This window comes from Myotis lucifugus, unplaced genomic scaffold (assembly GCF_000147115.1).
Source record: "Myotis lucifugus unplaced genomic scaffold, Myoluc2.0 scaffold_189, whole genome shotgun sequence".
NCBI lineage: Eukaryota > Metazoa > Chordata > Mammalia > Chiroptera > Vespertilionidae > Myotis > Myotis lucifugus.
In genome coordinates, this window is record NW_005871237.1 from 1,036,333 (window position 1) to 1,062,489 (window position 26,157).

General features: G+C 47.4%; 2 protein-coding genes and 1 non-coding gene across 6 annotated transcripts; 2 read left to right on the plus strand and 1 right to left on the minus strand.

Moving 5' to 3' along the window:
• Window positions 1-559: 559 nt before the first annotated feature.
• Window positions 560-25,405, plus strand: RASSF3 (Ras association domain family member 3). Of its 4 annotated transcripts, none has more exons than XM_023760665.1 (5): window positions 560-616; window positions 16,862-16,969; window positions 20,022-20,241; window positions 22,159-22,268; window positions 24,908-25,405. In XM_023760665.1, the coding sequence occupies exons 1-5, from the start codon at window positions 575-577 to the stop codon at window positions 25,055-25,057; spliced, it is 630 nt and encodes a 209-aa protein (XP_023616433.1). In that variant the 5' UTR covers window positions 560-574; the 3' UTR covers window positions 25,058-25,405. The 4 variants fall into 4 exon arrangements, with proteins under 4 accessions (XP_023616433.1, XP_014318223.1, XP_023616434.1 ...); XM_014462737.2 differs by lacking the exon at window positions 560-616 and adding an exon at window positions 7,151-7,324; XM_023760666.1 differs by lacking the exon at window positions 560-616 and adding an exon at window positions 16,116-16,134.
• Window positions 2,537-2,949, minus strand: LOC102424738 (small nuclear ribonucleoprotein F). The gene has a single exon (XM_006096853.3). It carries the CDS (start codon window positions 2,857-2,859, stop codon window positions 2,599-2,601), a length of 261 nt encoding a protein of 86 aa, XP_006096915.1. The 5' UTR covers window positions 2,860-2,949; the 3' UTR covers window positions 2,537-2,598.
• On the plus strand, window positions 12,824-12,927 carry LOC111827588. Its single transcript, XR_002831216.1, has one exon. It is a non-coding gene; the product is annotated as a U6 spliceosomal RNA (small nuclear RNA).
• Window positions 25,406-26,157: the final 752 nt, after the last annotated feature.

The window sequence follows — 26,157 nt, forward strand, 5'->3', positions numbered from 1 at the left end:
GAACACACTAGCCAGGGGGGAAATGACTTTAACTTTCACAGAAGAATTTACAGATAGCTGAGGCAGGTTCCAGCCTAGCTCTCACCTCGTCCAGGGTGCCTTTCTCTCTGCTGTGCTCCTTCTGTACCACCTGTCACTTTATCTTCCATTTAGCGCCTTTTCCTGTCCCACTGTTGCCCTGAAGGGCAGAACCTGTGCTCTTAGCCCAGTGCCAAACATTTAGGTGCAAATACTTGCTGAATGCCAAAATTGACCCATTTCTAGGCAGAATGAAAGGAAAATATAATTTGTTAGTGGTGTACACAAAGAGACTTAATATTTTCTCGAGAAAATTAAGGAATTGGGAACAAAAGGAGTGGGAGAGACATTGGTTGAGATGGGAGTGGCTGGGAAGTGTTGACAGGTGTGGATGCAGAAGCCCTTGGTCTAGAAGCCAGATGAGAATGTCTCCACGGGGCGGGGGGGTTTGGGGGGAGACAGCCACCGCCAGCCTTTCCTTTGCCTGAGCCCTAGACGGCCTTGGACATTTCTAAGGCACGTTTTTGTTTTTAAAACAGGATCTGTGCTTTCAAAAATGTGTACCTGCCTCAGTAGAGGAACATTTATTTTTGTGAAAGTAGGTGTACTCGTTAACAGTTTCCATTTGTTAATGTCTGAAAATGGTTTTCAGTTTTGTGGGTGTGTGTGTTCTTTCTATTACAAGTTCCTTGAGAGAGAGAAGGGAGTCATCATGCTGCTGGTGGAAATGAGGCCCTTTGACGGAGTCGCAAGGAAAGCATTCAAGGGACCCACAAATAGGAGGACGAGGTTTAGCGGCCAGGTTATGTTGGTTGAATGGAAGGCTGTGCCCAGGTTCCTGATGGCTCACGTCTCAGTCCTGCTGTGAAAGTAGTCCAGTCTTGTCTTCATTAAGCCCAGAAGGAGGACCACGATCCAGAGACTCTGTGCCCTTGCTTCAGAGGCCCAGTCCTGTCCAGCCTCTGTTCCCATCTGCTCCCCCTGTGCTCGGGCAGGTGGCTGCTAGGGGGTTGCCTGGCTGCTATAGAGAGAACAGCCAGCGGGGCAAGCGCTACCTTATCCTGGGCTTGGGAAGGACCAGGCGCTTTTTCAAACTGACCAATCCACTTCCCCCAATCAGTGCATTTCCTACATCTTCTGGGTCCTGTGTCCCTTATCCAATCCTTCACTCAGGCTAGGCTCTACCCTTTATGGTCACTGTCTTAGTTCCTACAGCCCATGCCCCATAGTACAAGGACCTCCCGGCAGGCACCATCTTGGCTCCTACTGGGCATATGCCCAGCAGAGGAATTCCTCCTGCTGTTTTTACTTCTCCCCTGGTAATAACTGATGACATTCTTCCTGCCCTTTGGGGATTAGTCCTGATACAGCGGCCTCCTGGGGAGCCTGTGAGTGATGCAGCTTCCTAGTGAACAGGCCCCGTGTCTGTTCAGCTCCCTAGCTCCTCAGGCTCAATAGTACCCGATTCCCTCTGCTCCCTTCCTTTATTAATACTAGCTACCGACGCTAACGATGACTTCTATTTTGGATAATAGAGTTTCTGTCTGAGAAATGTTTTCATTTTGCAGGTGCAGGGGTACTCAAGGAGGACCAGATTTACTGTTTCCCTGTCTGGGTTTGAGTCAGTTGAGAAGTCAGGAGCAAGGAACATGGGCAGCAAAATTTACCTTTATTGCTGATAACAGACAAAGCTGGTAGAGAGAATGTGGCCTTCCTGAGATTAACCTCCAGTGCTGCCCTGGGGCTGGCCCCTTACAGGGTCAGGCCAAATGTTGTGTTGTGAGGACGGAGGGAGGGGCTGGCTGTGCCTGCATGCCTCCTTTCTCCTCCCAGACTTACTGATCAGATCCTTGTAGGGAAGGGAGACTGATGGGTGGAGAGAGGAAGCCTTCCTTTCCTATTAACTTGGAGTGCGGGAAACGAGTTAAGTCGGCTCGCGTGAATTGAGCGTACTCCGCGGGAGCCGTCTTTAACTCGGTTCATATAGATTTGCGGTGGAGTGCGGGAAACGTGTAAACTCGGGCCGATTGTAACTGTGTATTACCAAATATTTGTTTGTAATCCACCCTTTTGGTGGATGGAACAAAACCAAAAGACAGAGCCATCTTATATTTTGGCGGGAAATTCACCCGCACTCCAAGTGTTAAGAGGAAAAATAAATGACACCTGTTCTATACTTCCCCGAGGTCACACAGCTGGTTGGCAACGACAGATTTTTCTCCTGGGCTCTAGAGGCTGTTAGGTATGAGTAGAAAGGGCATGGCATTGGAGCGGGCCAGGCCTCCTGTTCACATTCTACTTCTGTGATGTTAGCCTTGGTTTGTGCACCTGTACAATGGGGTTAAGCTTTCTATCTCAAGAGCTCTTGGGGCGGTCGCATTAGATCTAACCATTGTTGAGTGACCTGGACCAGTATCTGGCCTCCATTTCCTCATCAGTAATGCAGGTACCACCCAGCCAAACTGGCATTTACCAATCCCTTTGTTCTTTCTTCTTTTTTTTTTTTTTTTTTTTCAAGTTGAAAAAACAAATTTTTATTGTCTAGAAATATATATAAAAAGAAATTTCCCACAAAAGATGCTATTCTCTCATTTCTCCATCTTCTTCCTCTTCTTCAACACCCCTGATATAAAGGACATTATTACACCTTATTAAAACTTCACCCAGGTGTCCAGACAAGGCTCCATCTATGTATTCTTCTGTGTTTGCAAGCTGCATGTTCATATAGCCATCTACAGATACCAGGTAGCCTTTGTACTCCATTCCCCACTTAAGTTTCACCATTACTGGCTTTCCTGTTAATCCGTTGAGGAAAGGTTTGGGATTGAGGGGCAAACTCATCACGACGACGAGCAAATGCTGTAGGCTACTCGCCGCCGACCCAGCTCTTGTCCGTCCCTGGTGCCTGGAGCGCCTACCCCAGCACGGATCACGAGAAATCTGTTCTTTCTTCTTAATTCAGGCTGGAGCCTCAGAAAATTTGGTGATTGGGGTGGTTCTCAGCAGAGTGGGACTTAGTAGTTGATTAATTTTGATCTTTTGGGAGGAAAAAAAATGTTCCTGAGGAAGTATCTTCCTAAGTTGAAAGAATTTTACATGCCACACATACTCTAGAAAAACTCGCAAAAACTTGCGTTACACCTGGAATTGATTTTATAATCGGGAGTTAAACAATGTGGCCCACGTAACCTTGGGGAACAAATATCTTTCAATTTGAAATATCTTCAGTTCTTTTCTAGGACATTCTTTAAGTGGTTATTTTTAAAGTTTTGTTTTGTTATACAGGTTAGAGGACTTCATGATAAAGGTCCTGGGCAGCGGAATTGGTGGTCTAAACATTCACGGTTCTGAGTGAGGGATGTCGCCCAGAATTTGTAAAATGTGATGGAGACCTTGCCTTCCGGCTTCCTTAGATCAGTGGTTCTCAACCTTCCTAATGCCGTGACCCTTTAATACAGTTCCTCATGTTGTGGTGACCCCAACCATAAAATTATTTTCGTTGCTACTTCATAACTGTAATTTTGCTACTGTTATGAATTATAATGTAAATATCTGATATGCAGGATCTATTTTCATTGTTACAAATTGAACATAATTAAAGCATAGTGATTAATCACAAAAACAACATGTAATTATATATGTGTTTTCCAATGGTCTTAGGCGACCCCTGTGAAAGGGTCGTTCGACCCCCAAAGGGGTCTCGACCCACAGGTTGAGAACCGCTGCCTTAGATGCACTGGATAGATGGTACCCCGAGCCCTCAGGACACTGTTGTTTCAGGCGACGCCCTCGTGGGGTTGCGGATGCAGCTCCAAGCAGGCGCACATCCTGTGTGGAGTACTGTGTGTTGACCCTCCTCTTTGAGTGTCTGCTACTTGCTTCCCGTCCAGATCTTCAGTTTAGTGAAGAACAACGGTGAACAATGTTGATCCACATGTTGGTGTCAGACCCCTTAGTGCTAACATGTTTGAGACATTAAGCAAACCAGATTTTACTTTTACACTTCCCAGCTGAGCTGCCCTCCTTGTCCATGCCCCGCCACCTCCTGGCCTGGCCCCGGTTGTGGGGGTGGTGCCGGCCGGTGCCGGCCGGTCAGTGACCCACAGCACTGAGGAAAGGTGGGGCGCGAGGGCACTTCCTCCGGCCCTTGGACTTCCTATGCACACCAGGAGGAAAACGAGCTGGAGGGTGTGTGAACCCTCAGGTTAAACCAGCAACACAAACACTCCTGCACAACAAAGAAAATGTGAATTGTGTAGGTCACCCCCCCCCCCAAAAAAAAATTACTGGCAGATCAATTTCCAGGACAGCTATAGGGTAGCTGTTACCTATAAATTGGTGAACTGAGACGATGATATTTTAAAAACCCACCTTTCCTTCTGGCAGTCGTTGGCAATAGCAGTATGATTTTAGCAAAAGAAAAAAAGACTTTTATTTCCCAGATGACAAGGGCCTGTTTTTACCTTGGAGATCTCTCTCTGGTTTGCTCTCCGCCCTTCCATCCGTTGGTCTCTGTAAGTGCCATTGGCTGTCAGCGTGGAGGAGGGGTATAGCTTTGCCACCTCGATGCTTCTGTTCTCAATGTTGGCGTTGTTTATCGGTGGGGGTGGCCCCCCTGGGAGGTACAGGCGGCACATCAAAGGGTGTTCAGTTATCCTGGCAAAGTGCTGAATTGCTTTGTGTTTACTTTTGTTTCTAAGGCTGTTTTAATTTTATTTTTTTATACATGAAAGTTGTTTTTTTTTTTTCTTCCCTCCCTAGATTTTACTTTTTTCCTGATTCACAGTCATACAGACATAGGGAAAGTTTGGTACAGAAAAAAAGAAAAACACCATCTCAGATCTCTCCAATCAGGCATAAACACTATTAGCATTTGGGAATAGTTCTTGTCTTTTGGCACATAGTTTGTCATATTAGATATACAGTTTCTCCTTGGATTTTTCTTTCCAGTTAAAAACCTCTTCTGGCCTGGCCAGCGTGGCTCAGTGGTTGAGCGTTGACCTATGAACCAGGAGTCATGGTTCGATTCCTGGTCAGGGCACATGCTTGAATTGCGGGTTCAGTCCGCAGTGTGGGGCATTGCAGGAGGCAGTCGATCAATTATTCTCTCCCTCATTGATGTTTCTATCTCTCACTCCCTCTCCCTTCCTCTCCGAAATCAATAAAAATATATTCTTAAAAAAACAACAACACCTCTTCTTTAGGCTTCATATAAACAGCCTCCTGTACAGGCCCCACCTTTTAAAAATATATATACATATATTTTTTTGATTTCAGAGAGGTAGGGAGAGGGAGATAGAAACATCAATGATGAGAGAGAATCATTGATTGGCAGCCTTCTGCAAGCTCCCTACTGGTGATCGAGCCCACAACCCAGGCCCTTGACCAGAATTGAACCCAGGATCCTTAAGTCCACAGGCCCGACGCTCTATCCACTGAGCCAAACCAGCTAGGGCTACAGGCCCTTTTTAGATCTGAATATACTTATCTATTTCCTTAATGCTGGGCATACAGTTTCTAATTGTTACACGAATTCTCTGTGGTCCTGGTGTGATTAGTACTTCACCCTCCAAAATTCAGGTTGAATACTGTATATCAAAACAACTTAGCCTCTAAAAGCCAGCCATGCCCGCACCTGAGGGTCTGGGCAGCTTTCACTGTTCTTTTTTTTTTTTTTAAATATATTTTATTGATTTTTTACAGAGAGGAAGAGAGAGAGATAGAGAGTTAGAAACATCGATGAGAGAGAAACATCGATCAGCTGCCTCCTGCACATCTCCCACTGGGGATGTGCCCGAAACCCATGTACATGCCCTTGACCGGAATCGAACCTAGGACCCTTCAGTCCACAGGCCGACACTCTATCCACTGAGCCAAACCGGTTTCGGCAGCTTTCACTGTTCTTATCCGAGGTTCTTCCTCCTCCTGCTTTCTTGGCTTAATTGGCTTTGAATCAGACCGACCCACCTCACTCAGCCTCTGACCCACCTGCAGGCCCTTGGGCACATCCGTCCTCTTGAGCCTCCATGGTCCTATTTGCAAAATGGAGATAATGGTACCACCCAACCACAGGTTATTGTAAGGACTGTGAGTCAGTTGTGAAGGGTGTGGCAGTGTCTGGAACCTGGCCAGGAGGAGATTCACGCAGAGCAGCGGCGGTCACCTTCCTCCCAGGGACCGGGGCTGGCCAGTTCTGCCAGTCCTGGTTGTGGGAGAGACCAGAAAGGAAAGGGAAGCCAAGTGGGGGAGGTGTACTGGAAAGATATTTTTTCCCTCTTCTGAGTATAAAGTTCAAGTGTTTGTTTTGGGCACTGCCTGAACCCTCCAAGGTCTGGGCCGGGGAGCGAGCCCCTGCCTGGGTTCAGGGAGGTGGGAGAGGTGGGCCGGGGGTGCCAGGCCCTTGCAGTTCTGCCAGCAGCGGGTCTGCCTCCTGGGTCTCTCTCCTGCTGGTCTTCCTTTGCTTGTCGCCTGACTCACCCCAGCCTCTGAGTGAGCAACCATGTGCCCCTGACGTTCTCCCTCCCGGTGACTTTTGTGTTTCTCACTCCATCCACAGCTAAGAGGATTTCTGTAGAAAAGAGGATCTTTAGAAATTGCTTATGTGTAGCTCTTCAGGTCCTAATCCACCCGATTTTTATTTGAATTGCTCTAACATCTTTTAATTACTCCAGAGTGCTTTCACCTTGGTAGGAAGGAGGAGGGGATTCCTCAGATAAACCCCACACCCCGGGCTGCACCTGGGAAAGAAATGGCCACTAGGGCGGAGCTGGCGGTGCAAGCGTTCTCCCTGCACCGTTCTCTGCATTTGTCTTGGAGGGCAGCTGGCGGGGTCTCCCTTTGTTCTTCGGCATGTATTGCCTGTGGCAGAAGAATGAGTCCTGTACACTTGGTACTTCAGCTCTGCCTTTTAAAGGCCAGGAATAGACTTAATCTAAAGAGCCATCTCGAGTGGCGTGTGGGGCCGGAGAGGAGGAGAATTCAGGAAGAGGGGGCGGATTGGATTAATGGGAACAAGAGTGATATAAAACAGTTTATAACTTCTTGTGCCCCCCTTCAGACTTTCAAATTTGTCTATTTAAAAGAAAAAAACAAAAGGTTCATGGTCTGGACATTTGGTTTGGAAGGGCTGCCTCTTCTCTGTCTACGCCTGTGTGCCGTCCCTGGACCTCGGTTGGTAGGAGAGAATGGCACACACGTGTTTGGACTAGTGCATTGGAAAGGCTGCGATGAGTGAGGATTGAGGATTGACAAATCCAGGCCTCAATTTAAATGTGACTGTCTCCCTGGACATTGTCATCCTGAACAAGTAAGTTGTTGTCATCTACACTTTTAAACCCTGTGTTGCCTGAAAATATAGAGCCTAAGGCGCAATTAGCTCTTCTATTATGTGGTGGCATCTTAGACTCCATATTATAATTGGCAAGGAAGAGACATCAAATAATCGGAGGAGCTTGCTTTTGATCATTTTTCTTGGAGTGCTGGTCTACAGACATTTCTAAGTTTCCCGAGACTGTCCTTTGATCAAATTAGGTTTCAGCTGGCAAGGTGGTGCATCAGTTTGTTGCAAGCCTCTGCCCTGACTTTCAGATTCCTGCCGTCGGAGGAGCTGGGGCAGCCCGGAGCCTGCTGAGTTTGCCCAGATGGGCCCCACCTGCCTCCTCCTGGCTGCCGCAGCATTCCTTGGCGCTTCCTGTCTGGCTCGCCTCCAAATGAGCCTGCTCATTTCCTTTCTCCGGAAAGTCCATTATTGCCCGGGTTCAAAGGTTCCAAGGTTCCATAAAGGATACTGTGGGCCTGACCTTCAAACTCTGACCTTGGTCAGAGCCTCTCATATCCCGGAGCTAATCTGAATTAGTGGGCTGTGGCTCCAGAGTCACAGTTGTAGTTGCTGTTAGCCAGAAGACATGGACGGCTACCGGATGGCCTGCAGAACCTGGGGCTGTGAGATGCTTTTATCTAGAGTTTAGGGTGGGCATTGTGTATGTGCCCAGCATTGGAATGCCAGTCTCACTTCCCTTCTGGCTTCTCCACAACCTCTATACTTAGTTTTCCAGTTAATTTTCATAATACCCAGTGGGCTGACTTTGTAGGTACTTAATTAGGGTAGTGTTGTAGATGGAATAGAGCATTAGAAAACTTATTGCTGAATGTCCAAATGCTGTCATTTAAAACCGTTTATTGATTTGAGAGAGAGAGAGAGAATATTGTTTTTCCATTATTTATGCATTTATTGGTCGAGACTTGTATGTGCGTGACTGGGAATAGATCCTGCAACCTTGGCATATTGGTTGGATGATGCTCCAACCATCTGAGCTGCGTGGCCAGGGCCTTAGTGCTCTCTTAATAATCAGGGAAACGAGTCCTGGGGAACATGCCTGACTTTGAAAACCTAAGAATTCATCGCTCCTGAGACCTGAGAGAGGTGTGCTGAGGCCAGAGTGCTGACTCGCCTTCGGCCACATTCTTTCTCTAATGATCAGAGCTGATTGGCTGGACTGGGATGTGCTTGGCTCTGAGGCCTGTAATAAGCTTTCTTTGTTATCTAGCTCACCTAGAATTGGAAGAAAGTTAAACCAGTTGTGAAATGTATTACCTTTCAGAGATGAATAGCATCTTAATTGACTCCCTTTGAAAACATGTCAAACTGGGATTTCGAAGTCTGGTGTAATCTGGTAAGCCTTGAGGTTGGGACCTCAGGCAGGGGCACTCTGGGGAGGCTGGTCCGCCTCCAAGTTTGTTTTCTGGCTCCAAACAAATGAGTGGCTGTTTGACTATTGGCACGCGACCCAGTTTTTAAAGTACAACCATATAGGGTATGGCCGGCTGGTAACCAGGGGGTTTGAAAAGTGAGGTCATGGAAGGCCCAGATGAAACTCCTTTAATGTGTAGCACAACTGCAATTAATCTTATTAACATGCTGGGCCCGCGCCTGCTCTCACTGCCCCGGGTGTGCGAGGGTATTGAAGGGGCATGCTTTGAAGGGCTCTCTTCTTTGATGGTGCAGATGGATAACAGAAGCGTATAAAACTCTGTATCTGCTGTTATAAAGGCCTTTTGTGTGCCCTCGCAGATTCATTCAGTTTGGAGAAGCCAGCAAAAAGCTTCAGGCAGATTGATAAGACGTACAAAAGGGGGTTGATCGTAAATGCTGTCTATGGGCTCTGTGAGCAGACAGAATCGTGGAGAAGGCGTGCAGTGCCTCTGTGCCCAGCATCAAGCGAGTTCCAGCCCAGTGTTTGGAAGTGAGAGATTTAAAAACACTGTTGGTTTGTTGGGAGGCAAGAGTAAACATAGAAACAGCAACACTGGAGGTGCTGTGGATGCTAAATCTGCATTGATGGGGCAGCATGGGGGTTCCTAAGATAGAGAGGTGAGTGAGGGCTGCTGTGGTTAGGCCTGCTTCCTGGGTGGGGTTGCCCTTCACTAGGAGGGTCACAAGGTGAAGAGCAGGGTGAGGGGTGCACAGGGTGCTCTTAGGAGAGAGTCGGGTATGACCGAGTGGAAGGCTTGTATGAGGTAGGGGACAAGGCTGGGAGAATTTAAAGGCAGTAGATGGCACCCTGATCTGCCTCTCACCAGTGCGTGAGAGAAGGCTCGTACCGTGATGCATCCTTATAAGGCTGCTGCCTAGTTCTATTTTTGAAGTCCATTTTTTTAGAAGTTATCTAAAATACCCACCTAGACTCCCTTCTGCTGCTCTCTTTGTTGTTTAACAAGTAGCCTTGGGGACAAAGAGGTTGTTTAAAATTGTCAAGTTCAACAGATGTGGTTTGGGTATGCTAATATCCCTAATGAATACAGAAACTGCTCATGAAGTGAATAATTAATAAGAGAAATATCTGTTCCTGTATAATGTACCCACTTGCTCATAATGAATAAATGCCACACTTGTAACATTATTAAGTCTGTTCTCTTAACGTTTCCTTGCTGTGTGTTTGTTTACACAGGTTTCTTACCTGCAGGACTTGTCAGAGCCCTTAAGCATATTTTGGGCCCGGCCGGTGTGGCTCAGTGGTTGAGCATTGACCTGTGAACCAGGAGGTCACAGTTCAATTCCCGGTCAGGGCATGTGCCCAGGTTGTGGGCTCGATCCCCAGTGTGGGTCATGCAGAAGGCAGCCGATCAATGATTCTCTCTCATCATTGATGTATGTTTCTCTCTCTTTCTCTCTCTCTCTCTCTCTCTCTCTCTCTCTCTCTCTCTCTTTCTTCCTTCCCTCCCTCCCTCCTTCTCTCCCTCTACTTTCCTCTCTGAAATCAATAAAAAAATATATATTTTTAAAAAGTACTTTGGACCGCCCTTACTGGTTTGGCTCAGTGGATAGTGTGTCGGCCTGCGGACTGAAAGGTCCCAGGTTCGATTCCGGTCAAGGGCATGTACCTTGGTTGCGGGCACATCCCCAGTAGGAGGTGTGCAGGAGGCAGCTGATTGATGTTTCTCTCTCATTGATGTTTCTAACTCTCTATCCCTCTCCCTTCCTCTCTGTAAAAAATCAATAAAATATATATATTAAAAAAAAAGTACTTTGGGCCCTAGCCCATTTGGCTCAGTGGATAGAGCATCGGCCTGCGGACTAAAGGACCTGGGTTCGATTCTGATCAAGGGCACATGCCCAGGTTGCAAGCTCAATCCCCAGTAGGGGGCATGCAGGAAGCAACTGATCAATGATTCTCATCATTGATGTTTCTATCTCTCTCTCCTCCCTTCCTCTCTGAAATCAATAAAAATATGTTTTTTTTTAAAAAAGAACTTTGGGAAAGGAGGTGGGGCGTGCCCTTTCTGTCCGTAGAACACCATGGGGCACTCTGGGAACGTGGTGCTTTCTGTTTGGCAGTTTGTGTGCACTGCCCTCCACTTTCCCATTCACCTTTTCTACCTGACATGACAGCGATGCTCTCTTGGTTGAAGGAGGATGAGGGGCTGTTACATCCCTCCCTTCCTTTTTCTTTGCTGTTGGAAATATGAACAGCAAACATCTTATATGGCTGCATAGAAGAGTTGCTGACAAGCTGAATTTGGGCAAGACGAATCTCTGACTCCTCACATTAATAGAAATAGAACCCCAGCCCTCTACATCCTGCCTTTAAAAAAACCCTTCCCCTCTGGCAGGGCAAAACACCCTAGAGTGGACAGGATGAATCAGCTGCCATGGCTGGACACCAAGATAAGCGTCTCTAGACATGGCACCGGCCGGCGGTCAGTGCTGGTACCGTGAGAACTCAGCAGCCGGCAGCACATGTGCTTTTAAGGTCAAGAACAGCAGCACCCTGCTCCCCAGAAACAACTCTTCTGATTTCTTCCCTTGAGGAATAGAATCTTGTGGCTCTAGCACAGTTGTCTTTTTTTGTTGTTGTTTTTAATCCTCACCCAAGGGTATGTTTATTGACGAGAGAGAGAAACATTGATCGGCTGCCTCGTGTACATGCCCTGACCAGGGATCGAACCCGGAACCTTTTGGTGTGTGGGACAACACCCCAACCCACCGAGCTGCCCGGCTGGGGCTAGAACAGTGTCTTTCCACTTAACATAGTATTTGATGTTGCTTTCTTCTGGGTTTCTCCTTCCTCGTTCTGCATTACACCTGTGCACACTACATTCTCGTTCACACTGTCCAGCAGAGCACCACGAGCCACACGTTGGCTGTTTATATTTAAGTCGTGGACAGCACAGGTTCAGCACGTTTCCATCACGGCAGACACACACGTGCTGCTGGATAGCACCGTGCGTACCGCGATGCAGAGCCTTACCCCGGGGAACTGTCTGGGCCCCTCAGTGCCCCTACCCATTTAACGTCTCATGGTACCAGAATTGTGGAAATAAAAACAATTTTAAATGCAACAAAATACAATAAAAATCTTATGGCACCGAAAGTGAAGGACGTCTGGCAGACATCATGACTGTACATACACACCTGTCCGCCGCGGCCCTTCCCACACACATTCATGAAACGCTGAGCAAAGCGAGCTCCCAGCCTAAAGTACCCTCTTAGGGCTTTGCCGGTGTAGCTCTGTGTGACAGCCCTTCCTGTATTCCTCACAGGGTTTCCACATCTGAAATACATGTCAGGGCAGCTTTTTCCTGTAATCATATTTTAAAATCTAATTCAGGGGTGTTTAACTTGACTTGTTGAAGGTTTCTTTTAAGTCCCCAAACAGCTTGCTCTCAAGCTCCTGGAAATCACTGGCTTAATACCGCGCTCAGCGCGGACCTGCCCTGTGTGCTCGGAGGTCCCTCCCTGGCTGCAGTGGAGGGAGAGGTCTCTCCCGGGGAAGATTTTTCTGTTCCGGTTCGGTCCTTGCTACTTTAGGGTGTCTGTTGGAACAGAGCCTGGAAGGAAGCCCTCTCATGGCATCATTACTGAGACTCCCCTGAATTCCATTTTGCAGCTAGGGCCCACCTCTCCCAGGAGGCCCACTCTCCCAGGAAGTGCAGTCTTAGGATGCAGGGTGCACAATAAGCCTGGCACATGTCCTGTCTGTATTGCACCGGGGACCAGTTTGAGACGTCAGTAGGTGATTGCTTATTTCCCCAACTGGAAATGAGAAGGAAAGTAGGAATCCATGAGTTTGGAATCCAGCCTCCCTTAGAGAAAGCACAAGCACCTGTTGGCCTAGTACATTTGCCCTTCTCCCCTGACCTGGGCTGGACCCCAAAGCTGGCCAGGGTCAGAGCAGCACTGTGAGAGCTGTGGGACCACCATGGAGAGATGAAGACACCACTGACTGAGTGTCTGCCTCGCCCTCGTCACCAAGCACTCAATTGGGAGAACTGAGGCTTTTTGCATTTTTTTATAAAAGGGTCAGTAATGCTCTCCTTGGCAGCACATATACTAAAATTGGGATGCTACGGAGATTAGCATGGCCCGTGCGCAAGGATGACACACAAACTCATGAAGCGTTCAATATCTATTATAATAATAAAAGCATAATATGCAAATCGACCAGCAGAATGACCGTCCGGATGACCTTCCGGATGACTATGCTATGACACGCACTTGGCCAGGCCAGCCAAGGTGGGTGCGATGCGATTGGTCAGGGGCCCTGTCATCGCCCCACAATCGCCCTGCAGAGGGAGGCCCAGGCCACTGGCCAGTGAAGCTGTGGCGGGTGTGCAGGGCCTGCCAGCGATCACCCCACAGAGGGAGGCCCAGGCCAGCCAAGTGATTGCACCCCGCGCCTGTCGCCCGCAGAGGGAGGCGACCGGTGGTGGGGGAGGGGTGGAGCAGCCCTGTACAAAAGGCAAGCAGTGGTGGGGGCAGGGCCAGCTGCCAGCAGCTGAGGTGGGGGAAGGAAAGTCCCCATAGGCCCTGATCGCCGGCCAGGCCTAGGGACCCTACCCGAGGGGTCCTGGATTGGGAGAGGGTGCAGGCCAGGCTGAGGGACACCCCCACCCCCTTGTGCACAAATTTCATGCACCAGGCCTCGAGTTTTAAAAGAAAGGTCAGTAGCTTTATTTCATAAAGAGGTCTGTGATGCAAAACCCATAAAAACCAAAAGACCAAAGGGGAGGAAAACCCAAAAGGGGGTGGGGTAGGGGAAGTAAGACAAACTTTACTAGGCTGTCAGCCAAGAAAGGCAGGGACCACAACTGTCTTCCCAGCCTTAAGTGCCTGGCACAGAGCCAGGCTCCAGTAGGCACTCAATAAAGATTTGTTGAATAACAGATGGTATTGTATTTTCATAACAGTCCTATAAAGTGTGTATTGGTTTGTACATTTTACTGAGATGAGAAAACTGAGCTCAGAGAGGTTGAATGACTTGCCTTTGGTCACACAGCGGGAACATGGCAGGCCTGTGACTCAGACCTCGTTATGTGTCAGCCACGGGCCACGTGCCTTCAGGAGTCTAAAACAGAGGGAGTGGTAGGGACACGTTCATCTTCTCGCTCGCTTGCTTGCTCTCTTCAACACAGTCACTCCCAGTTGCTTTGTATTTTTGTTTTGTTTTTTGCTGTTATATTGTTAACTTTAAGTTTTGACATAATTTCAGAATTACAGAGAAGTTTGCAAAGAGTATAAATAATTCTCAGACCCTTTGCACATGTCTGTAGAGGTATATTCTTGGAAAATCTTGTGAGCCGTTTTAACATGAGATCGGGCCACACTGCATAGGGATTTCCAGGTATCTGTGAGGTAGGGTGTGTCCTTTTGAGAATGTTTACGGTGTGTGTGTGTGTGTGTGTGTGTGTGTAAAAAACAGCCATGTGACCCCACCCAGGAACTAAAGCTAACCCAAGAGCAGCCCTCAAGGGCTTGCTGGATGAAAACATGAGAGAAATAGGGTTTATAATTTTGCATGGAAGAACTCCCCCTCTGAGAAGCTGGAGGGTTTGGGGAATATAAAAGTGGCTTATGAAAAAGACGACTTCAGCTTCCCAATCGGACACCCTCAGGCGTGGCATCATACCTCCCGGCTGCCAAGAACAACAAGCGATGGTTTCCCAGACGGCTGCGCCCCATGCCATTTCCTCTCCTCGCTGCCGCAATTAAAGATTAATGTTTATACTGTTTTATCTGGTCCACGCCCTCCACACAGGTTGTTCTTAACCCTCTCCTTGCTTTCACTCTTGGTACCCCTGTACCCACCTTCTCACTCTGGTTTCCAGGGTTCCTCCTCCTTCCTGCTAAGGCAGCTGCATTCCCAAAGGCGTTGCATTTGGAGGAGGGCATGTGTGGGTTCTTCCTTGTCTGAGAGGAAGGGGGTCTCCTTTAAGGGGGAAACAGTTTGAAAGTTTCCCAAATCAGGAGTTTCTCCAGTTCTGACATTAAAGAAACCAGTGTCCGCTGCTGGCTTTAAGTTTCCTTGGAAATACTCATTGAAGCTTCTGGAAAGTTATTTTAATATACACCCTTTCTTTTTTGCCCTAACCAGTGACACCAAAAAATAAGATTGCTTTGGGGTTTTACATTGGCAGATAGAATGCTCCCAGGGGAATTCGAGGCCGGCCCTGAAACAAGGGGAGGACCATTCTGCCTTGGTATTTGTTAGCCAACGCAGGCCACCAGGAGAGTGCTGACACCGAGAAGTTCCTGAGATAATTTATAGTCAGCACACCGCTCTCAGGGTCTAGAACAGCCGTGGGCAAACTACGGCCCGCGGGCCGGATCCGGCCCGTTTGAAATGAATAAAACTAAAAAAAAAAAAAAAGACCGTACCCTTTTATGTAATGATGTTTACTTTGAATTTATATTAGTTCACACAAACACTCTATCCATGCTTTTGTTCCGGCCCTCCGGTCCAGTTTAAGAACCCATTGTGGCCCTCGAGTCAAAAAGTTTGCCCACCCCTGGTCTAGAATCAAAGCACCTGAATGGATCAGGAGCCACTTTACGTCTTAACAGCGTCTGTGCAAGTTCGGCCCTAGCCCATCCGTGTGTGATCCATGTGTGTGGAACTCTAGCTCCCAGGGAGCGGTGGGACAGTGCCTGCTAGGGTAGTCTCCAGCGTGAGGACGGTGTGGTGGATTCGGCTGGGACAGCGGCCCCTCTTCAAAGGTTTAATTGGGGGGATAAATCATTCGATTTTAAGTGCTCTTCCTCTTTTTGTCTGGGAGGTTGCTAGGTTCCTTCATCTTGTCTGAGTTGCTACTCTGGTTCGGATGTGATTATGCAGCCTTTAAGTTTTCAAACACCCACGTGGGAACAGTGGCACCTGTTCGGCCGTGGAAACAGCACAGAGGACCTGGATTAAAATTGAGCATGGTCTGTTAACTAGTTGGGTTACCCCAGACAAGCCACTTGACTTCTGTAAGTCTTAGTGTCCCTGTCTGTAACGCGGGGGTGCTGATTAGTTCTTTGTCGGGAGGATCAAATGAGGACACCCTGTGGAAGTACTTAGTGTTTCAGTAAATGTTTAGAGTTACTCTGGGATCCGGCTTCAGATAAGTTCCATCACTTCCACAGAATAGTTAAGTTCCTATTGGCAGGTTAATTTACTTCTTAGAACTTGATCTCATCCGGAAACTGCAATAATAACACCTACCTGGTTAACTTGTTGGGAAACTGGAATAATAACACCTACGTGGTTAAATAATAACACCTACTTGGTTAAACAAGTCAGATGCCCGATATACCTGGCTTCAAGGGGTCACAAGAGCTTGGCCAACTGCGATCACATGGTAGCCTTTGCATGATGTCATACTAGTACCCTGGCTGAGCTCTTTGAGACAATAAACGACTAGTGAATTCTTCAACAGGGATAAGAGTATTTAACTGGTATTGTCCCTGCAGAGAGTGAGTGGGGAGGTAAGGGTAGGGATGAGAGTGGGTGGGTAGGGGAAGTCTGGCTACTTGTATCTTGACATGAGGATTTGTTTGGAAAATAAATTTCCTTCTGGTAATTGTATATAATGTGACAGGTTGGTGGTTAATGCCAACTTTTATTAACTATTGTACAATATTGTAAAGCTGTAAGATCATAAAGGTCATAAAACTTGCTAAAGAGAAGCTTTTGATATGTCTTTAAATAGTGTTTAAAATTGAAATAGGCAATCTAGCAGGTACTTTTAGGGAATGGTGTTTTTGCAGAAGGGAAAATTAGCAAAGACAGTTTTGCAAAACAATATTTGATGAAGTGTTGCTTTTAGCTGCTGACAAATTAGTTTTTGATATATCCCTCAGGAAGACTGAAGGAATGAGAACCGTAGTTGGTGGGTGAGAGTTTGAAAGTGAGAGGCGAAGAAAGTGTTAGAGAGAGAGAGAGAGAGAGAGGGAGAGAGAGTGTTTCAAGGTAAAGTGCCCCACAGTTGGTCATAATGGTCTCATGTGTCAAGAATTCTGACTTCTGACTTATCTGCATTTTTTTCTCTGATTGCTCATGTGTGGCATGGCTTGTTTTTCTTCTAGGATGTGGAGAAAGAGAAGGAAACCCACAATTACCTCAGCAAAGAGGAAATCCAAGAGAAAATTCATAAATACAATTTAGCAGTCACAGACAAGTTGAAGATGACCTTGGTAAGCACCCCTGATACACTTTAGGTTGACAGAGGTAAAAAACAAGTATGAGCTGTTGCTGTTACAATCCATCTGTATGTTTTAAAGCAGTGGTTCTCAACCTTCCTAATGCCGTGACCCTTTAATACAGTTCCTCATGTTGTGGTGACTCCCAATTTCATTGTTACAAATTGAACATAATTAAAGCCTAGTGATTAATCACAAAAACAATATGTAATTATATATGTGTTTTCTGATGGTCTTAGGCGACCCCTGTGAAAGGGTCGTTCGACCCCCAAAGGGGTTGCGACCCACAGGTTGAGAACCACTGTTTTAAAGTCTCTGAGTCACAGTTGCAGAAGGTTAATGGTCCAGGTATGTAGGACAAGAAAATGTTTCTGCGTCTTTCAAATTATTTTGAAGTAGCTTTATCTCAAAATCAGTTAAATGAAGTTAAATTTTATTTTAAAAGATTTTGTGCCCTCCAAAGGACTATAGCAGTGAGTGTAATCTTTTCCTGTTTAACATATAGGTGGTAACTCAGATTCTAATGAGGCCCTACATACGTTTATCTTGTGTAAATAAATTTGGAAGTTTCAGGAAAAGGGTTTGTGCTAATGGATTGGAATCTAATTGAGCTCAGACTTTTCACAGCTGGTTGTCAAGAATAAGATGAGGTATGTAGTATCCGCTCCCTGTGTGTTGTCGATTCAAGCTCCTGCAACAGTGTGCCTACACCAGCCGTGGGCAAACTACGGCCCACGGGCTGGATCCGGCCCGTTTGAAATAAATAAAACTAAAAAAAAAAAAGAAAAGACCGTACCCTTTTATGTAATGATGTTTACTTTGAATTTATATTAGTTCACACAAACACTCCATCCATGCTTTTGTTCCGGCCCTCCGGTCCAGTTTAAGAACCCATTGTGGCCCTCGAGTCAAAAAGTTTGCCCACCCCTGGCCTGCACTCTGTGGAGTTTGGAGAGGAGCACAGGGGAGCACAGGGCTTGGAGAGGAAAGGAGCGCTGACTACCAACCTGGAGTATTCCTGCTCCTTTAACTTGGACTGGCAGCTATACCCCCCTGCTCCCCCCACCCCACTTGGGGACTTTCCTCACGGCACCTGCCATCCCTTGGTGCCAGTTTCCAGGGCCCTTGGACCCCTGCCTCTCAGTCTATTGACTGAGCTGACAAGAGTTCAGCAAAGGACAGGGTGACCTGTTTAGAACAGGCCCTACTGAGTTCTGTGACCCCAGGGGAGGAGCTTTTAAATATAAACCCTTGTGATAAAAGATCCCTCCCTAGTGGGACTCTGCCAAAAAGGAGAGAGGGGCAGATGAACTCAAGGCTACTCTTCATCACTCCCGCAGTGATGTTCTCCTTTTTCAAACGGTTTTCATCCAAGTAGAGAAATTCCACCCCCCACCTTCTGTGGAGTTTAATTAAAACATGCAAATTTCCATGTTTCAAGATGAAAATTTTGAGTGTTGTATACTACTTTCCACAAGACTGAACAGGTGAATTAGTATTATAAAGTGATCCTGTGGAAAGGAAGAAAAATAATCCTATATAATAAAACCCTAATATGCAGATCCACTGAATGGTGGAACGACTCGTTGCTATGACGCACACTGACCACCAGGGGACAGACACTCAACACAGGAGCTGCCCCCTGTTGTGCTCCCACAAGGGGGAGCATCACTCAGCCAGAAGCTGGGCTCATGGCTGGTGAGTGCAGTGGCGGTGGCGGGAGCCTCTCCCACCTCCACTGCAGGCCAGGCTGAGGGAACCTTCCTCCCCCCACCCCCACCCCCCCAAGTGCATGAATGTCATGCACCAGACCTCTAGTGGGCCAAAAAGGAGTTTTTTAATGTCCTACTTTAACTGTGTCATTTATACGTAACACCTGATAATTTATTTAAATAAAACATTACAATAAATTTTTTTAAAAATATGCTGAATGTAAAATAGAAAGTGAAAACAAGACCATTATTACCATTTTTGGAAATTAAAAAATAGTAATTCTACCATAAGTTAAGATAGGTGCTAAAACTCCTATCAAATTATGTATATTAAACATATGCAGGTTTTTTTTGTATAAAAGTTATAACCTCGCCAAAACCGGTTTGGCTCAGTGGATAGAGCGTCGGCCTGCGGACTGAAAGGTCCCAGGTTCGATTCCGGTCAAGGGCATGTACCTGGGTTGCGGGCACATCCCCAGTGGGGAGTGTGCAGGAGGCAGCTGATCGATGTTTCTCTCTCATCGATGTTTCTAACTCTCTATCCCTCTCCCTTCCTCTCTGTAAAAAAATCAATAAAATATATTTAAAAAAAAAAGTTATAACCTCACTAAAGCTAGTAAAAATATATGTATATATAGAAGGAGACATAAATACCATGTTAAATTAAAAAAAGACAAGTGCTTATATCTGTAGTTCACACTATAGCTTGGATTTATTTAAAAAATATTGTTGCTTGAGGTGCCTGAAGCCCATCGCGTACCCTGTGGTCCACGGGATATACTTGTGTAAGAGTTTCAGTGAAATTGCTAACCTAGTACATGTCTAACAGCCAGGAGGATGGAGAAGAGCTTGTTTCCTTACTGCCTGCTCCTTGTCGACTTAGGTATTTCAAAGCCCTGCTTGTGACCTTCCTTTTCTGTGTAATAGCTGGTCATCAGTTACAGATGTCGCTCCTTCGTGCGTTAGCCCCTAGACCTGTGCCCCGGGCCTTACAGAGCCCTGTGGTTCGGCCAGCTTCCGCTCCAGGGGCTGTACCCTCGCCGGGGCCGTGCAGCTTCAGAGGCGGGTCTGGGCTTCAGTCGGCGCTGTGTCAGGAGGCGTCTCCTCCCCACATCTGCCCTGCAGACCTTGCCCCTGGAAGCACTTAGTTGGGGTTGTACCCTCCCCCAGAGGTCATGCACATCGGAGTGATCTCTAGTGAAGTTTGGCCACAGAGCTGTACGGGCAAGAACAAGCGCAGGAGTGTTGCGTCTTCCTTGTTTTGTTTGGATCTGACCCTTCCCTCAAGTGCCGCCATCCGCGCAGCTAAGAGTGCGCTTTTCTTCCCGCTTCAGAATCCGAATGGGACTTACACTGGCTTCATCAAGGTGCAGATGGAGCTCTGCAAGCCCCCGCAGGCGCCCGCTCCCGGCAACAGCGGCTGCATGAACACTCTTCACATCAGCAGCACCAACACCGTGGGGGAAGTGATCGAGGCCCTGCTCAAAAAGTTCCTTGTGACCGAGAGCCCTGCCAAGTTTGCACTTTATAAGCGTTGTTACCGGGAAGATCAAGGTACGTGGCCATGCGTAGGATGAATGTGGTCTCTGCTTTTATTTATGTCTCCTGTGCTCATTGGCAGAAGGAGGGCTAGTGGGTGTGGCCGTCAGTTACGTCAGAGCCGGCCAGGTTCTGGAGGACCTGTGGTCATGGCCTGGGCTTATGCTGGCTGGCTGTCCGTAGTTTTGAGCTGGACAGTGTGCACCTCAAGAGCTCAGGCATCACGTGTGATGAGCATTCATGTGCAGGGAGATGGCTTTGATTTTCTTTGGTAACTTTGATTTTAATGCTCTTCAGGACAAAAAGCATGCCCCGTGCTTGAAGCCTGCAGTAGCACATCCCACGTGAGATGTGCAGCTGAACGGGGCGTGGCTGGTGGACTTGGTTCTGAGACCCTGAGGCTGGGGAGGCCCGTGTGTCTGACGGCACATCCAGACTCGTGCATGGCCAGCCGAGCTCTTCTCTCCCTGGCTTGCCTCTCTAGCCATTACACTGGGGCATTTTGGCACCCAGTCCCCCAGAGGCACTTACAATCTGAACTTAATACCCACATTCAGTGGATAGAAGGAGAATATTAAATTTCTGTGTGAAATGGAATAAGATATTCCAGGTCAGGTTCTCGGGCAGAAACTGATACCAGTCGTGGACAACAGTGATTGAATGATTGACTTAAGTAATTAATTTGAAAATGGTGTCTGAGAACTCAGCTACTTATTTACTTTTATTTAAAAGATTTTTAATATATTTTTATTGATTTCAGAGAGGAAGGGAGAGGAAGAGAGAGAGATAGAAACATCATTGATCAGAGAGAATCACCGATCACCTGCCTCCTACACACCCCACACTGGGGATTGGGCCCACAACCCGGGCATGTGCCCTGACTGGGAATCGAACCGTGACCTCCTGGTTCATAGGTCACTGCTCAACCACTGAGCCATGCCAGTCAGTCAGAACTCAACTACTTATGTTCTCTAGTTTTTCTGGGGAAAAGCCTAAAGCAGCTCTAGAAAAAGATAATACTAACACGATAGGAATGCCCTCAGTTGGATGAGGATGGAACCCGGCTAGTTGCTGAGTGTGTGCACATTTTTGGAATACATGCCATGTATGGGCTGGGCCCTGCAGAATACAGGTATGAATGGACTGAGGTTCCCATCCTCGAGGCCACAGGCTCAGTGAGGGGGCGGGGGGGCAAGTTCACTTCTGTAGGGAAATGAGCACCTACAGTGCAGTTGTACCCGAAGTGCCAAAGGAATGTAGATAAGCTCAGATGGCATTTTTACCTTGCCAGCTTATTTGCTGTCTCACCTGGACTTCAGCTGTGCAGTCCTGTTGAGATATTACCTTCATGGCTGCAAATCTTTTAACATTACAGGCAATGCCAGTACTGTGTGTGTGTGTGTGTGTGTGTGTGTGTGTGTGTGTGTGTGTGAGAGAGAGAGAGAGAGAGAGAGAGAGAGAGAGAGAGAGAGAGATATGAGGCATCTAGCTGTGCTTAAAGTCACCTGAGCTCATATTCCGACTGTGGCTGCAGATTAAATTAATCTGCAGAGATTTTCTGGAGCTCTGACTTCATGTTCTTTGGATGGTATATGTTTATTGTTTTTAAAGGGGTTGCAGATCCTTTTAAAAGAAGTTTCTTATCTTGCTTTCTAAAGGGAGGAGCAGAATTAATTATTGGCCCATTTGGGGGAGGATTACCCATTTAAATTCATTCTTGAAAATTATTTCCTTTTTGATCAAGGCACAGTTTATATTGTGCAGCTACAAAGAAAATAGTATAGCTTTCACCCCACTGTGGGCTGTTGGTAATAAGATGAGGAGGATGTGACTTGGGGCTGTTGCCTGACCTGGGGGAGGGGTGGGAAGGGGTGTGTGGCCCAGGGGATGATGCAGTGCTCCACCGTGACTTGCTCCTGTTTCCTCACCCAGTCTACGCCTGCAAGCTCTCAGACCGGGAGCATCCACTGTACCTGCGCTTGGCAGCAGGGCCCAGAACAGACACACTTAGTTTTGTTCTCCGTGAACATGAAATTGGAGAGGTAAGTACATGACTGCTTTAAACTGTACACACCAGCTGGTTCTGTTTTATTGCTCCAGTCTAGTGGGTTTACCATTGGAAGAGGGAGGGGTGTTCTGCGGAGGGCAGCTTCCTGTGTTAGAAATGAACCCAAAGTTAGTCTACACTATACTTCTTTACAACACTCGTTATATTGGCCTGTAGTTTTCAGAGGTGGAGGAAATAAAGTTTTAACTTGATCCCCACCCGAAGAGGCATTCTCGCCCCCTCCACCTCTGAATTCCTCTAATCCAGCTCAACTTTGAAAGTTGACACTCTCCATATGTTCGCTACTAACAAAGTCTCCAGGCTAATTCACTCCAAAGGGAATTCAATCTTTTTACCAGGAAAGACATTTAACTTTGTAGAATCTTTTTTAACCCTTGGCCCAGATGATGAAGAAATTATGTTTATGTATGTACCATCATTTGCCATTTTCTCTCCAGGGAGGATTGTATTTAGGCCAGTTGAAGGAGAAAGCACTTTGGACTGTCCTTCTAGATCAAGTGTCACCTTTAAAAGGACACTTGAGCAAGTCTCTCAGGCTCTGGGTCCCAGTCTTTTGTCTGCAACAGGAAATGGTATGACCTGTCCAATTAGTGATACAGTGAGAATGGGGTTTCTGGGTTAAAAAGTTAGGGAACCAGGACTCCACCTCTGTTAGATTAGGAGCACGACCTTGGATAAGTCTGGTCTTTTCAGTTCTCAGTTTTAACATCTGAGAAGTGGGACTAAGTACTTTAAAAGGTGGTTTTAAGTTGCGAATTAGAAACGTATGTAAATATGCTTTGTAAATAGTATGTTTATGTCCATGTGAATTGGAACTTTATTTTGCACTTTTGAAGTTTCTTTTGATTCTGATGTTCTGAAGTTTTAAACTTCGCTGTCATTTTGGGGAGAAAACTGGGTGTAGCTTTGGTTTGACACGTGACAGCGTGTCCTCTGTAAGCGGACATGTCAGCCTGGTCTTGCTAGTCTCTTGTTTTCCTGGCTATTGGCCTTGACATGCACATAGTAGTGCAATTAGAGCCACATTTATTGGCGGGGAGGGAGTTATGGTTTTGAAATTTACATTGTGTTTTAACGCTCTGAATTGCTTTATTAGACTTCTGAATGGTGTTCTTATTTCTCAGTGTTTTAAGGTTAGCTAAACTGAGGGAAGAAATCTATAGCTGTCAGGAAGAGGGAGGAGCTTATTTTATTTTGGAGAGCATGCAGGAAAAGTAAAATGTTAATTTTTACAACTTAATAGAATATTCCAGCGTAGAAAGTTTTACTCTCCTGTTCCATGTTTCTCATTTTCTTTAATAATGATCTCCATCTCTGGGACCTTCTGTCATGGAGCCACTGGGTGGTTTCACTCTGTCCCCCTCTGTTCACCGTATTGGATTCTCTCCAGGCTTTTCCCTGCCCCACACCCCTGGGAATTCTCATCGGAGTTGTTCCTGGCTGTGGTAGAGATCGCAGCCAGGACCCAGGCCCCCTTTTGGGAGGGGAGGATGTCCGGTTTGAAAAGTCCTCCCAGGTGATGCCAGATACCCGTCTTGATATTTACTGTTCTACTGAAAAAATAACAAACAGCCCCACAAACACTTATTTTGTGCCTTCTAAGTACCCAGTGCTTTTAGGGAAGCAGAACTCAGAGCCTCGAGGGCAAGAGACAAAGCCCAAATAGTGAGAAGCATGACAGCTTGGTGTAGGTGAGAGGAATACTCAGCAAATGATTATAATAATTGTTATATCTTTTTTGATCAGGGTTACCAGTGCTCAGTGAGAGCTTTCTAATAGACTTAGTCCTGGGTGGAAAGGGAGGGAGGAAATCATGGAAGGCTTCTTAGAGAAAGTGGCATTTAAGCCAAGACTCGATGGTTGAGTAGGAGTTCGCCAGGCAAAGTGGAGGAAGGGAAAACATGTGCCAAGCCACTTGGGGTAGTAAGTGAGGGGGACAGTGTGAGAGAGGTTAGGGTCTTTCACACTGAGCGGAAGCAACCGAGGGAAGCCACTGAGTGATTCCCAGGAGAGAATGATTTCCATTGAATGTTTGTGGACCATGGTTGACGGGGGTAACTGAAGCCATGGACAGGCATCGCGGATAGGGGCGGGACCTCTGTGTTCAGGCTGGCTATTTGGGAGCAGGTTGGGGAGCGTGGAGTAGAGTGAGGAGGCCAGGGAAGGAGATGACGGTGGCCAGCACAAGGGGCGGTTGAGATGGAGAAAGCGCGCAGATGGGAGGACTGTTTGGGAAGTGATCGCATTGACGGTGGGGGGAGAGAAAGAAGACAGTGGCAGCGATGGCTCCAAGGAGAGGGCAGGATGGAGGGAGTGTGGAGTTGTTGCTAATGCTCCGGGGGTCAGGCCAGGAGGGAACGTGTCTAATGGATGTGGGGCCGTGCAGGTCCCGGCCTTAGGGAGACCATGTGGGCCATCGGAGCAGCCAGGGTGGGGTGGGCGTGGTAGGGCTGGTCACGAGTGAGGCTCTTGGAAACCGAGGCACTGGAGGCACGGGCTGTGAGTGCCCAGGCCAGGCGGGAGGCCCGCCACACCTTGGGGCGCTCATGGACGGCATCCTTAGTTCTGACAGAAGAAACACCTGGCATTTTTCGTTTTTGCCTTCTCTCACAGTGGGAAGCCTTCAGCCTTCCAGAACTGCAGAATTTCTTGCGTATTTTGGACAAGGAAGAGGATGAGCAGCTGTATAACCTGAAGAGGCGCTACACGGCCTACAGACAGAAGCTGGAGGCGGCCCTCAGCGAGGTGTGGAAACCCGGTTAAAGGCCGGCTCCCGGAGGCTCAGGGCGCGCAGGGACTGCGGACAAACCAGCAGCGAGTCTCTTCTCGGAGGGCTGTTTCCTGGCCCCGTGATGCGAGGGTCTTCCCCCTTTTATCTCTAGAGCTAGCTCTCCAAACCCGGGCCGCAGCCCCTGCGCCTGGCGACCTCTGTCCGGGATCCCGCGAGCTTGTCTGTTACAGCTGCGTGTCCCTCCCGCGAGCTGGGCCACGTGATGCTCGGAAGCATGGACTCTGGGTTTTGTTTTCTCGTCTTCTTTGTTATTTTAATTATTTGATGATGATGTTAAGCTTAAGGATGTGCAAATGATTTTTAAAAAGCTTAACAAGGAATCTTATCTGAATACTTGTCCTATGTTGAAACTACCTGTCTTTTTTTTTTTTTTTTTTTTTCAATATCAGAGGGAACATCCATGTGAATGAAAGGCACAGGAAGCTGGGAACTCTGAGGAATTTGGGAGGGACTTTGGAGGAGCTTGACATTTCAGAAAAGTAAAGAGCAAGTTGGGAAGAAGGCTTGAGTGGAGTTGGAGGAGCTCTGAGTGAGGGTGGTTTGGGTGATGAGTTGATGGAGGAGAGAGAAAGGTGTATTTGTTTGTCAAGGAGTTAAAAGCATTCAGTTTTGAGGTGTTAGACCCACTGTAGCACTGCTTGGTTTCTTAGTGAATAAAATATGGAAACAGCACCAAAGAAAGTAGGAGCTAGACCAAAGAGGGGGTGGTGACTGAGGCCGACCGGAACGTTGTTGCATGCCGGCAGGTGATGGTCCAGAGCCGGGGAGGGGAGCCTGCCTTCCCGGGTCCTGCCTTCCCAGATTCTGCCTTTTCAAGTGGAAGGTGCAGCTTCCCTGGGCAGGTGGAGCAGGGACTGTGTATAACTCCTGCTGAGTTATTGCTTTTCCCTGAGGTTGTTTCCAAAGCTGAAAAGGAGTCTGGGTAGGGCCCCTGTTTCTCCCGATGGCTGGCTGGGAGATTTGTTCAGGAAAGAGCTCACTGCACACTTTGTGACAATCACTCCTCCGTTTCCCTTTCCCTTCCCCTCCCCATCTTTTCCCTCCTTCCCTTTCCCTTCTCCCTTCCTCTTAC

Excerpts from the sequence above, each read along its gene's own strand:
- RASSF3 (XM_023760665.1), top strand. The coding sequence starts at position 575 with ATGTGTACCTGCCTCAGTAGAGGAACATTTATTTTTGTGAAA. Across the intron at positions 20,242-22,158 it reads TTGTTACCGGGAAGATCAAG|TCTACGCCTGCAAGCTCTCA; the intron begins GTACGTGGCCAT and ends TTCCTCACCCAG. Across the intron at positions 22,269-24,907 it reads GTGAACATGAAATTGGAGAG|TGGGAAGCCTTCAGCCTTCC; the intron begins GTAAGTACATGA and ends CTTCTCTCACAG.
- LOC102424738 (XM_006096853.3), bottom strand. The coding sequence starts at position 2,859 with ATGAGTTTGCCCCTCAATCCCAAACCTTTCCTCAACGGATTAACAGGA.